Source organism: Diplotaxodon limnothrissa, linkage group LG20, assembly GCF_057381915.1.
Source record: "Diplotaxodon limnothrissa isolate DT_005_m linkage group LG20, D_limnothrissa_male_GT1.1, whole genome shotgun sequence".
Lineage (NCBI taxonomy): Eukaryota > Metazoa > Chordata > Actinopteri > Cichliformes > Cichlidae > Diplotaxodon > Diplotaxodon limnothrissa.
Window position 1 is genome coordinate 36,648,858 of NC_140615.1, and position 12,392 is coordinate 36,661,249.

The window sequence follows — 12,392 nt, forward strand, 5'->3', positions numbered from 1 at the left end:
CATAGGGGGTCATAAGATTGTTGGGTTTTTCTCTGTATCTATGAAGCGCCTTGAGGCGACTTATGTTGTGATTTGGCGCTATATAAATAAAATTGAATTGAATTGAATTGATAGCAAACACCAAATATGGATTAACAAATAACTCTCATGCTGTATTAAAAGTCAGTAAATAAAAATGTGTTTTAAGATAAGATTTGAAAAGACTGACAGTAGGAGCCTGTCTGACGTATAGGGGCAAATTATTCCACAGCTTAGGTGCTGCGACTGCAAATGCTCGATTCAGGGCTTTGTAAGTCAACAATAAAATTTTAAAATTAATTCTGAAGTGGACAGGGAGCCAATGAAGAGAGTCAAGCACCGGGGAAATGTGCTCGCATCTTTTATTATGTGTCAGAAGACGAGCTGCAGCATTCTGGACTAACTGCAGCCTTGCCAGGCAAGTCTGGCTAACTCCAGCATATAAGGAGTTACAATAGTCCAGCTGGGATATAATAAAAGCATGAATCACCCGTTCAAAGTTTTTAAAAGATAAAAATGATCTCACCTTAGAGAAAAGCCTCAGTTTGAAGAAGGACCGCTGTACGACTGAGCTTATGTGTTCTTCAAAGGTGAAATTGCTGTCAAATATAACCCCCAAATTTTTGGCATGCAATTTGACAAAAGGTTCTAGTTATGCAGGTTATAATCAGAGGTGCTGGGATAGCCGCTTGGTCCAAAAATTATCACTTCGGTTTTGTTCTCATTGAAGTTAAGGAAGTTAGAGGCCATCCAAGATTTAACTTCACCGAGACACTGAAATAAGGGAAATCAATAAAATCTGTAAACTGGCACGAAATGACGTGCACCTGCACTACAGCGATGTTAAGAGTTTACTTCTACGTTTAGAAGATAAATTATTGAAATTAAACAATGATATTCAGCGAGTTTAATTATTTTACAATGTAACGTATTCTAATTAAGTAACTGTAATTAAAATACCTAAAAATGAACGGTAATTAGTTACTCTACTTTTTCAGTGGAAAAGTAATTTAATTACAGTAACGCTTTACTTAGTAACGCATTACACCAAACACTGCTTACAACACTTTATACCTTAAAATATAAAGTGCCTTGAGGCAACTGTCGTTGTGATTTGGTGCTATTTTGACCCGTGGGAGGCACCTATTGCAATAGGATGGAGCCGTAGCCATACAGTCAGTTCACAAGGCTTTAATATTAATATGAAACTCAACAGGTAACAGTAGAACCTAAAAAAAATTAAAACTCTACTTTATTAAATACGGGTAAAACTGTAAAATTGTATGATTGTAAGTGTATTTAAATAAGATTTAATTAAATTAAATGTTGACTAGAACTATAAACATTAGCTGAGTAACTAAATCCATGAACACAATTCAAGGGTTAACAGAGACTGTGATACTTGGTATGAAAAACAGGATACATTTGGCTTCCTGTGATATGGAGTTGTGTCAGGAAGAGCATCCGGGGTAAATTTCTGCCAGATCAAACATCACTTTCAAACCTGACTGAGCTGCTGCTGTTAGACAAATGTGCCACTGCTTGAAAGGAAAACTGACCAACAGCTAAAGTCTAAGTATTATTTTCATCCCTCACTCAGATTTAATTATAGCATGATTTTATCAATTCTGGATCAATTCACCTAACTGAGATTTAACTCTGACTTTATTGTTCTAAAAAAAATGCAATCATATAAAATACTGTGTCTATACTGGTAAAGGTAAGTGTGCTTTCTGGCCTCTGCTGGGTCCCAACAGGACCCCTGAACACTGATGGGGACCTCCCTGTATGTTTCCTGCTCAACACGCTAACACTCTTTGTCTTTACTGTTGGGGTTTCTGAGCACACACAGGTTCTACCGGTGCTCTATGTTCTCATATTTAAATGCTGGGGATTTATGTGACCTTGGTGGAGGTGAAAATATCTTCACAATATAAACCTACCTGTTGATCTTTGTGTGTTCCTCCGTGTCCTCCGATTTTTTTGCTCTCTTGGACAGGAAATAAATAGGTTACTAGCTAATGTGGATTCACAAAGACAAATGATGTGTGAGGAAAATGACAGCTGGCTCAACCTGTATTTGATCTTCTCTTGCAGGAGCAGGACACTTGTCAATACATCCCTGAAACCCATTAAAATCTAATAATGATAAAAATAAATAAACAAGTAGCCTATACGAAGACATAACGTTAACGATGACTAGATTACTGTATTCCAATGCATTTTAGATAGCTGTACACAATACGCGTGCATTTTAAATTTATCTGCGGAGTTAATTCGATAATAAAACATAAATAAGTTATATTGTAAGATATGTATTGGAGTAGTACTTTGATAAAGAAGAATGATCTGTAACCGCTTAATGTTTGTCTGTTCAGGGCTTTTCATCTTTATCCATTCCTGATCTGAATTTTTAGTTTCAACACGGTTTCATTAATAAAAAGTCAGTCATGTTACGCCATCTTTTCACAAAATAAAACAGGAAACATGGAAACTAGACATGATAACACAAACTTAAACCTAAAACACATAAAACTAGACAAGAACCCAAACATAGAGACCAAGGACACAATAATAAATAATTCCTGCCTTTAACCTCAACTAAAAGCTAAATATGAATAACACAAGAACACGTAATCACAAATCTAACATGACATGAATACAAAACTATACTCAGAGCGCTGGGACACCAAAAATAACTGGATCAACTTATATTACTGTTACAGGTTACATGATTGTTTTGTCCACGACATTTGCACATTCCTTACCTCTACGGGAATCCTCCACTGCTCTGAGGATTACCCAGAATTTCTTACCCTTTGTAAATATTGCAGGGTGACTTTTGCAACAGTAGGTGGTGCCAATGTCCCATTTAGCGGGATTTAACTTGAACTCTATTTAACTATGTTACACTTCCATGGCCTTTTAAAAAGAAAACTGTTCTAACAAACCGAATCATAGACTGAATGCTTTGTCATGCAAACACATTTTCTTTCACAAGAGGAGCACTATGGCACTATCCACTCTTTGTAGGCTCATCTTTTAATCTTGTTTTCATAATATTATCTGTGTGGAATATGAAATGCAAAGAGACAGAAAGAGAGAAAAGAAGCAGGAGGTGGGTTGAGGCTGAAACAGAGAGACATGCTGCATCTTCAACGAAACACACTCAAACCATACACAGCACCTGAAAGATAAGACAAAGAAAGGTACACAAACAAACACTGCGTTTTCTGTGTGTGTAAGACAGCGAATGTTCTTGAAAACGAGGGTGATAGACTGCTATAATGCCCCCAGTGAGGCAGGTAAAGACCCCGGATGCATGGCCTTCCACAGCTCCACAAGAGTGCTGAAGACCTGAGGCCACACATCTTGTAAAAAAAATGCCGCCCTGTCGTGCTTGAACATGTTGCTGGTTTTTCAAAGTAGCATGCTGATGGACTAAAACTGTGGGAGCAATAGGTTGGTATTTTATGTGTGTGGGTGTGTTCCCTGTCTTGCTTCAACATGCTGATGCCTCAAATAACAAATGAAATGCATCCCAAAGCATAAACTGTTTGAACATCTAGGTTTGTCATTAAAAGTAAAAGATCCAAAAGAGAAACAAGTAGTTGGGGATGTTTGGTTTAAATTTATGGTAAATGGACTGATTCTTACTCTCGGGGAGCACTCGAAGCGCTTTATACAACATACCACATTTACACAATCCTTTTTTTTCTATGCTTTTAAGTGTTTCCAAACCAACATTCAAACATTCACACTCTGATGGATGCATCAGAGAGCAACTTGGGGTTAGTAGCTATCTTCCCCAAGGACATTTAGCATGCAGACTGTGGTAACCAGAGATCAAACTACCAACCTTCTGATTCGCAGATGACCTGCTGTACCTCCTGAGCTATAGCCATCCCAACCTGTATCTATTCATGTAGATACAGGATGGTTCTCCAAAGCATTTGTTTTTCCTACCTTTTTCATAACATTATTAAACATATATAGTTCTACTGCCTTGTGCTGAATGAGCCAATCACATGACCAAGTCTTGATTGGAAAATGTATTTATTTATTTATTCAAGTTCAAAAAGTAATGGTGTACTTGAGTAAGTACAAATTAGTCTTGATGCGTGCTCAATCATCCAGGTAAGTAAATCCCAAAAAGTTGATTCTGTTCATCTGGACGTTGCGTTTTCAGTGAGAGAAACATTTCATCAGTCATCCAGGTGACTTATTAAGTCTCAGCAGACTGGCTCAGCAGGTTTCCCCAATCTTTTAAACAGCACATTTGCACAATGACTGAGACTAGCACCACCAAATGAACAATGGGCTGTGAGGTCAGTTCTTTGATCATTGGGGCGACCGTGGCTCAGGGGGTTGGGAAGCGCATCTGCAACCGGAAGGTCGCCGGATTGATCCCCCAGCTCTCTCTGTCCTGGTCGTTGTGTCCTTGGGCAAGACTCTTTACCCTACCACCTACTGGTGTTGGCCAGAGGGGCCGATGGCGTGATATGGCAGCCTCGCTTCTGTCAGTCTGCCCCAGGGCAGCTGTGGCTACAACCGTAGCTTGCCTCCACCAGTGTGTGTGAATGAATAGTGGCATTGTAAAGTGCTTTGGGTGCCTTGAAAAGCGCTATATAAATCCAATCCATTGTTATTATTAATATGCAAATTGTCATGACCACTGATCAAAGACCATTGATTAACGTCCACGGACTATTCACAGAGAGTTGGGGAATGGCTGCAAACAACCTCTGGCAAAGCAGATGGCACAACACAGAAGAGCTAACTCATCAGGCCAGGACTCTGCAGTCTGTTTACTCTTCAATGATGAGGATGTAACATCCTGGACAGGGAGGAACGCTAGTTTGAGTGCGGAGTCAAGGAGGCCATTGATCAATGGCTAGCCAAGTGGGGGGTTTTTTGTTTTTGTTTTTTAAGTTTGATACTTGCCATAAATCTCTAAAAATCAAACCTTGGCTTAATTTCTTTTCCTAAATCCCTCTTCATCCTCATCTGTCTGTAGCTCTGATGTATCACAGGTCAGTGATGCTTTTAGTTTTTCTCTTGACTTTAGGTAATCACCTACTCAGAATTCACAAAAGATTAAAATTACTTCGTTGGCACAAATTCACATAAATGTTCTGATGCAAAGCTCTACTTCAGTTTCTTGGAAGAGGTAGGGAATGTGACCAAAGTGAAGCTTTATGGATAACGCAGAACAAAGTAACTGGTACAATTTTCATCTCTAAATGAATATTTACTAGTTCTTGGGAGGACTGGAATATCGTTCTTGAGTTTCTAGTCTTCTCCTGTCCTCTTTTTTTTTCATACGCAACTACAGCAAGGTAGGTACACCACTCACCACACTCACATCCACTAAGAGACCATTTCTTTGGAATGGCCTCCCGGACGCCGGTTCATTCATTCGGCGCTAAATTAAAAAGGTGGGTCTTGAGCCTGTTCTTAAAACATGTACGTTCTCTGCAGCCCTGAGCTCCTCCGTCAGGCTGATCCACAGACGAGGACCATACCACTGAAACGCTGCCTCTCCGTGAGTATGTGTCCTGACTTTAGGGACAATCAAATGGCCAGTACCAGAGGACCTCAGGGTCCGCGAGGGTTCATATGGTAAAAGCAGATCTGAGAGATAAGAAGGCCCAAGACCATTAAGACATTTAAAAACCAATAACAGAACTTTAAAATCGATCCTGAAACACACGGGGAGCCAATGCAGCGATTCTAAAACCGGTGTAATGTGGGCCCGCCCTCTGGTCTTCGTCAGCACACGAGCTGCCGAGTTTTGTAAAAGTTGTAAAGGTGAAATATTCTTTTTGGGGAGACCAGAGAGCAGGGCATTACAGTAATCAATGCGACTGGTAATAAAAGCATGCATCAGCATCTCCGTGTTGGCCCGGGAGAGAATAGGGCGGACTCTGGCTATATTTTTTAGATGATAAAATCCAATTTTGATTACATGTTTAATATGTGGGATAAAACCAAGCTCAGAGTCAAAAATAACACCCAGGTTTTTCACTTGTAGCGAAGGACATAGTGAAAATGCCTCTAATTTAGACAAGAGTTTCTCTCTCTGAGCCTCGGGACCGATGATTAAAACTTCAGTTTTGTCCTGGTTAAGCTGTAAAAAGTTTTCTGTCATCCAAGATCTTATATCTAAAATACAGTTAAAAGGGCATCCATTGGTCTGGTGTCATCAGGAGACACAGAGATGTACAGCTGCGTGTCATCAACCTTACTGTGGAAGTTCACTCCATGCCTCCTGATGACACCGCCGAGAGGGAGCATATACAAATTAAAAAGTACAGGGCCTAAAACCGACCCTTGAGGCACACCACATGTCATTCTATGGATCTTAGAGGAGCATGTATTCATACTCATTATAAAAGTTCTGTCTGAGAGATAGGACAGAACTTTTTTTTAACACATCTCTTTCCATCATTCATCCCACACATATAAGCCAATTTAACTCTTTTCTTTTGTCAACATTTCAAAATCTCTCACACAACATACTCTAGGCGTACTTACCACATTCTGTCACAATCAAAATGGAGTTTCCACCGAGAGCACAGGCCACGCCATCCATGGCTCCCTTACCATGGGGTTGAGCTCAACTCAACAGGAGCGTTGTCCTTAAAGCCTCCTCTCCCTTCGCTTGCATGCTGCTGTAAGGAGTGTTAAAAATCCACCAAAGAGAGCTCACTGAGGTCACAGGATACATCAACTGAAAACCAACTCGTTGAGAGTCTGAAATAAAACGTTGCCAGCAATAAATTCACGCAATTGTCCAGCTCCGGATCCTAGATCCGCGCACCCCAGGCTGGACTATCAGTCCGCGCTCTCTTGGCTGTGCACCCCTTGTAGTCTGGGTGGAGACTCTCCCAATTCAAAGCCGCTCACCGTTTTCACCTGGACCACCTCTAGGGACACAACTTCCCCATGGCTCCCGTAGCCACTTTGCTGAGCTCAGCACCTATTGCAGCCAGGCGTCCCCTCTGCAGCCTTTGCTTCGGTACAAAGTGCTGAAAACCATTAACCCAAGGACAAAATAGTCCTTCCCACGACAGTCCTTAATTTAAGCATCGTTCTTTTAGGGTTTCCCTCCAGGTGGTCTGCTTAAAAACTCTCCCCAAGTCAAAAACAGCTCACCGTTGCAGATTCTTTGCAGTCCCTCTCTTGGTTTGTTAAAAATTCCTGCATGTGTGAGTCGCTGAAACACATCTCGTGGTTCCCCCTTTTTTGAAAAGACAAGATTGGTGAGACTGAGGCAATTTTACCTTAGAATTGTCATTCACCGCGTGCCCGTGATTTAGCGAAACTCACCCGAGGAATCCTGTTCAACAACGCCAAATTGTTATGGAAATTTTAACAATGACCTGCTACACTCCCAGTGAACATTTTGAAATGGTTTAATAACATATTGCAATATGGAGAGAAACATCCCAGCCAAAACATCATTTCTGCTAATGGCCATCGCCCTGAACTCTTTTATACCTTCCCAGAACACTCTTAAACACAGAAAATTCCACGGCACATCAAGTATCTCTATAGCTTCAGTCCATTAATACATGAGAAATCTGCCACCACAAGACAAAACTGCAAATGTGAACGCAATTTGTTTTTCTCACTTTTAACTGAAACCTTCCATTGAACTACTAAATAAACACATATATAGACACTCAGCCCTGTACAGTCACACCAGCACTTTTATTTGATGTTTCACACCCTCTGCATGATTAGATACACAGTGCAAACAGCATGGGAAAAAAAACTTTGTTCACAGACATATTGTAAAGATGTTAAAGCCATTCCCCTCCTGCAACTTCGAAAAAAAAAGCAGGAAAACAACAGGCTTTAGGAAGTAATAAAAACAAAACATTCACAAAGCTGTGCGCCTGTAACCATGAACGCTTGTGGTTTATATGTTCGAATTTGTTCTCAGCCTGAATAGTTCCCCCTGAATACAGTTTCACACTTCCTGTGTATTCATCTTTGTGCTATCCCCATTTCCTCTTCTGCAGTTTTAGGATTCTGTGTACAGGAAGGGCACAGTTTCCTCTCAGAATATTTAGTTTAAGTTTGCAGCTCTCAGCAGAAGCCAACTTCAGCACCCAAGATGAAGACCTTCTTCCCAAAATTTGCCCTCAAACAATACAGCACGTATGTCGCAATGATTGTGATTTTTGTTCACAATTATCTGCTTGATAAGGATTTAAACTGCACTTGTGATGCTGATATAAAAACCTGCTCTTTCTACTTGGTTCTACCTTTTTTAATTTTATTTTTTTTACAACTCTGGACAGACGAGCCATTCAAGAGGGTCTGGAAATACTCATGGTCTACATCCACATGTTGTTGTTGTTGTTGTTTTTATTGTAAGTGCGGGTGGAGATTTTTCTTGGTTTTTTGCTTTCACATTATGAAGGCAGTTTGCATTGGTCTGCTTTGGGTATCGTCCGTGTTCATCGATGGAGACTGGTTTGTTTGCTGTTGCAATACGTATAAAGAACATCCACAGTTAGGCTGCAAAGACAAAGAAAACATTACAGCTGAGGAACGAGTCCTGATTGCGAAGCTGAAAAACAAATCCATGGTGAGTAAAGTTGTTGTTCTTCACACATCATACAGTACCAGTCTGTGTTGCTCTCTTGAGTTATTGTGGTCTTTTACACCTTTATTTAAGATTGACCTGAATATCTGAATGTATAGTGAGATTGTACTAAGTTTATTTTGCTTAAATTTTAGTTTTTGGGGTGTGTTTTTTTTAAATTACAAGTATAAACCCATAGATGGTTACATCTATGGTTACAAGTTACAGATGGTTACAGAGTCCAGTGACCAATACAGGGAAACTGGATGGTTTCAGCAGTTCTCTGATGCAAGCAAATTTTGATATGTTTTACATGATTCTATACAGTACACCCAATGAGCTGTGTATGATTTTCATATCATTGTGGTCCAAACTCCTGGTCCACTCTTCTTGACAACATTGCTTCAGTTCATTGAGGTTCACATATATTTGTCCATAAGCAGCTCTCTTCAGGCAGTTCAGTCAGGTTGAGGTCTGGAGTTTGACTGGGCCAGAGCAGCATGTTGGTTCTTTTCTTTTTCAGCCAATCTGTTGGAAATTTGCTGCTGTGCTTGGAATCTCTTTCCTGTTATATGACCCAGTTTGGGCGGACCTTTAGCTGTCAGCCAGATGGCCTCACATTAGGAGGGTTAGCGCCCTCATACCTTTCTGATCTTTTAAATTGGTACACTCCTGCAAGATCACTGAAGTCTGTGGACCAAATGCTCCTGGCTGTCCCAGATTAAAGCACAGAGGATATCAGGCCTTTGCTGTGACTACCCTGAAATTGTGGAACAAACTGCCCCTTTACATCAGGAACTCCCCAACACTGGAAACTTTTAAAACTCATCTGAAAACCCACTTTTATTTCTTGTCTTTTAAATCAGAATGAGTTTTTATTACTTTTATTTATCTTATTTCTTACTCAAATCTTCTAATTTTATAATTCTTTTTCTTAATTTTTATCATGTCTTTATATATTTTTTTTTATTTCTTTTGATTATCTTAATTGTAAAGCACCTTGGTCAACACTTGTTTTAAAGTGCTATATAAATAAATTTGTCTTTGACTTTAGGCTACTATATTATGCAGAGGAATTCACAGTTCAGTCAAAGCAAGGTGCCAGGCAAGGTGCTAAACAGCCTCAAACCATCACACCTCCACCACCACGCCTGACAGTTGGTTTCAGGTGTTCACCAAATGTGGTGCTGTACATTACCAGTGTTGGTCAAGTTACTTGAAAAAAGTAATCAGTAATTAATTACTGATTACTCCCCCCAAAAAGTAATCCCGTTACTTTACTGATTACTTATTTTCAAAAGTAATTAATTACTTAGTTACTTAGTTACTTAGTTACTTTTTAAAAACACGATTTACAACCTGAAGAGGTGATAAAGTGATAGATCTTTCAGCCCAATTCTACTTTTTCTACATAATCCATCATACAAAATGTAATCAAATGGAAAAGTCTCTTTTTTTTAACTTGTTTTATCAGTTTTAATCTTTTAACTTTATGCATCAAGCAAAACATTTAATTATATGCAACATTCTCTGACTTGAATAAATTAGTTTAACATTTAAACCTATTTTCTACACATTCCAGCACATAAAATAAAATATTTTTTGTGTTTTCACTCACTCTTTCAAACAGATGCAAGTAAAACACAGCAGAAAATAAATAAAGTCAAAGACTCAGCGGTCCTTTTGCTCTATTTTCACCTGTAAAGCAGGAGCAGGGTAGGCGGAGGGTTACCCTGGTGTAGGTGTGCTGCGGTCAGTTGAAGAATCCGCGCGAGTGTCTCTGTGAGTTTCCCATCACATCGTAGCTACTCGGTGCTTGCTCGGAAGTTTAGGGGTTTTTTTCGCTATAAAAAGAAGTTTTCTTCCCACGCACGATGGACGCTAATGTTTTTGTCACTTTTTATGGAATCAAACTCAAAGTAAGGTCAGTACTTCCACGCTTTAAACGCTGCACGCTCATACTCTCTCCCGCACTCGATATATTATCCATTGTTGATCTGCACACAGCTGCTGTCACCAACGTCGCACTTGCTTACGTCACTGTCATGAGACATTCTCGCAAAAAAAATCACGGTTTTAGTAACGCAGTAACGCAGCGTTCCTACGGGAAAGTAACGGTAATCTAATTACCGATTTTGCAATAGTAATCCCTTACTTTACTCGTTACTTGAAAAAAGTAATCAGATTACAGTAACGCGTTACAAGTAACGCGTTACTGCCCATCTCTGTACATTACACCAGAGATCTGGACTTTGGTCTCATTTGTCCAAAGGATGTTGTTCCAGAAGTCTTTAGTCATCATTAGCTGATGAGGCTGTTGTGCTCTATTCTGGTCCACTTCCATTTTTTTCCTCTCTCCTCTCACTGCTCACCTTCGCAACTTAATAGGTAGGACTTGATTAGCTGATGCACACCAGGTATGCTGGCTTTTGTAATTTTACTGTTGTGAACTTTAGCATTGAATATGCTAACTCAGACCTCTAGAGTATGAGATGTAGTACTTGTGTATTTTACAGTTTCGATGAGTGTTAAACATCTGAATTTGGGGTGAATTTGCTGGGACGATTGTAGCATTGTATAAAGCACATGTAAATGCTCCAGACCAAACTTTTACAAACAAACTTTTAAAGTGGAGCTCACACTTTATCACTTGACCAATTAAAAGCAGAAGACAGTAACACAGCTCATAAATAATTATTTTCACACCTTTTAAACTGTCTATTGTTTTACTTACTTGTAAAGGTAGAATTTCACCAAGAAATTACAATTGATGAGATATCACTCACTCATGCTTCTGGTTTGTTAGGTGGCGAATGGTCGGGTGAGTCTGAGTCAAAGCAACTGAGTCAAAAGAGGGAGAAACTGATGAGTTAAAAGAAAAGAATACAGACAACAATTCTTTCAGATATCACCTGTTTAACTAAATACATGTCCTCTTTTGTGATTTCAGAATATGAGTTTAAAATATCGTCTTTGTTGCTTCTCCTTCAGCTTATTGGCTTGGGTATACTCTCAGTTGGCTTTTTGGTGGTTAGCATTTTGTTACCACTTGGATGGAAGAAATGCTGTGAAAAGAGAGAGAATTGCCCAAGTTGCTGCGACAGAAAACTTCTCTACGACCAAATGATTTTGGAAGAGGAAGAAAATGTTCTCAAAGAGATGATAAGAAAAGCAGCAAAAGATAAGCTGACTGAAGAAATGCAGAAGAAACTTGACAGTGAAAGATGGGGGGAATGTTTTGATGTTGCTGAAAAGCTGATTGAAAACGAAACTCCACCAGGACAGAAGGTAATATCATGTTGCTCTATGAAGACTCCAGTGACTTTTTAAAAAAAAACATGTAAACCACTTCAGTCCAGATGTGACTGAAGAACAAGTAAAATACATGATCCTCTGTTTTTTCTGTCTCTGTAGGACAAGATTCCTCTTGAAAATAAGGGGGCAGAGGTAAATGTATCATTCTGTCTGTTGTTCACCTTCCACGTTTAATTTTATCTATTTTGTTTTGGATCTACAAAAGCAGTTTTACATTCTGTATTATTTCAACCTCGTGTTTTGTTTTTTGTTTTTACTTTAAGATCCTAATTACAGATAAAATTAGGAACAGAGATTTTTATCATCACTTTGTCTGTTCTGTGCTGACTTTACTTTGTTTTTCTTTGTTTTCTATTCAAACTTAAGTAATCTAAGTTGTGTGTGTGTGTGTTTTAAATTTAAACAGGAGGGCAAACTAATGGAGGAGTCTGTTTCAGAAAAACGCACAACAGAAATGTGA

General features: G+C 39.3%; 1 protein-coding gene across 1 annotated transcript; it reads left to right on the forward strand.

Annotated features, from left to right (window-relative positions):
- Positions 1 to 8,143: 8,143 nt before the first annotated feature.
- LOC146611408 (uncharacterized) lies at positions 8,144 to 12,392 on the forward strand. Its single transcript, XM_085345608.1, has 4 exons — positions 8,144 to 8,620; positions 11,609 to 11,905; positions 12,032 to 12,064; positions 12,339 to 12,392. Exons 1-4 carry the CDS (start codon positions 8,144 to 8,146, stop codon positions 12,390 to 12,392), a joined length of 861 nt encoding a protein of 286 aa, XP_085201734.1.

What these genes read in the sequence shown, in the direction of transcription:
- LOC146611408 (XM_085345608.1), top strand. Translation starts at nt 8,144, where the DNA reads ATGAAGACCTTCTTCCCAAAATTTGCCCTCAAACAATACAGCACGTAT. An exon ending in AGCTGAAAAACAAATCCATG is followed by an intron (nt 8,621 to 11,608) that starts GTGAGTAAAGTT and finishes CTTCTCCTTCAG; the next exon opens with CTTATTGGCTTGGGTATACT. An exon ending in TTGAAAATAAGGGGGCAGAG is followed by an intron (nt 12,065 to 12,338) that starts GTAAATGTATCA and finishes AAATTTAAACAG; the next exon opens with GAGGGCAAACTAATGGAGGA.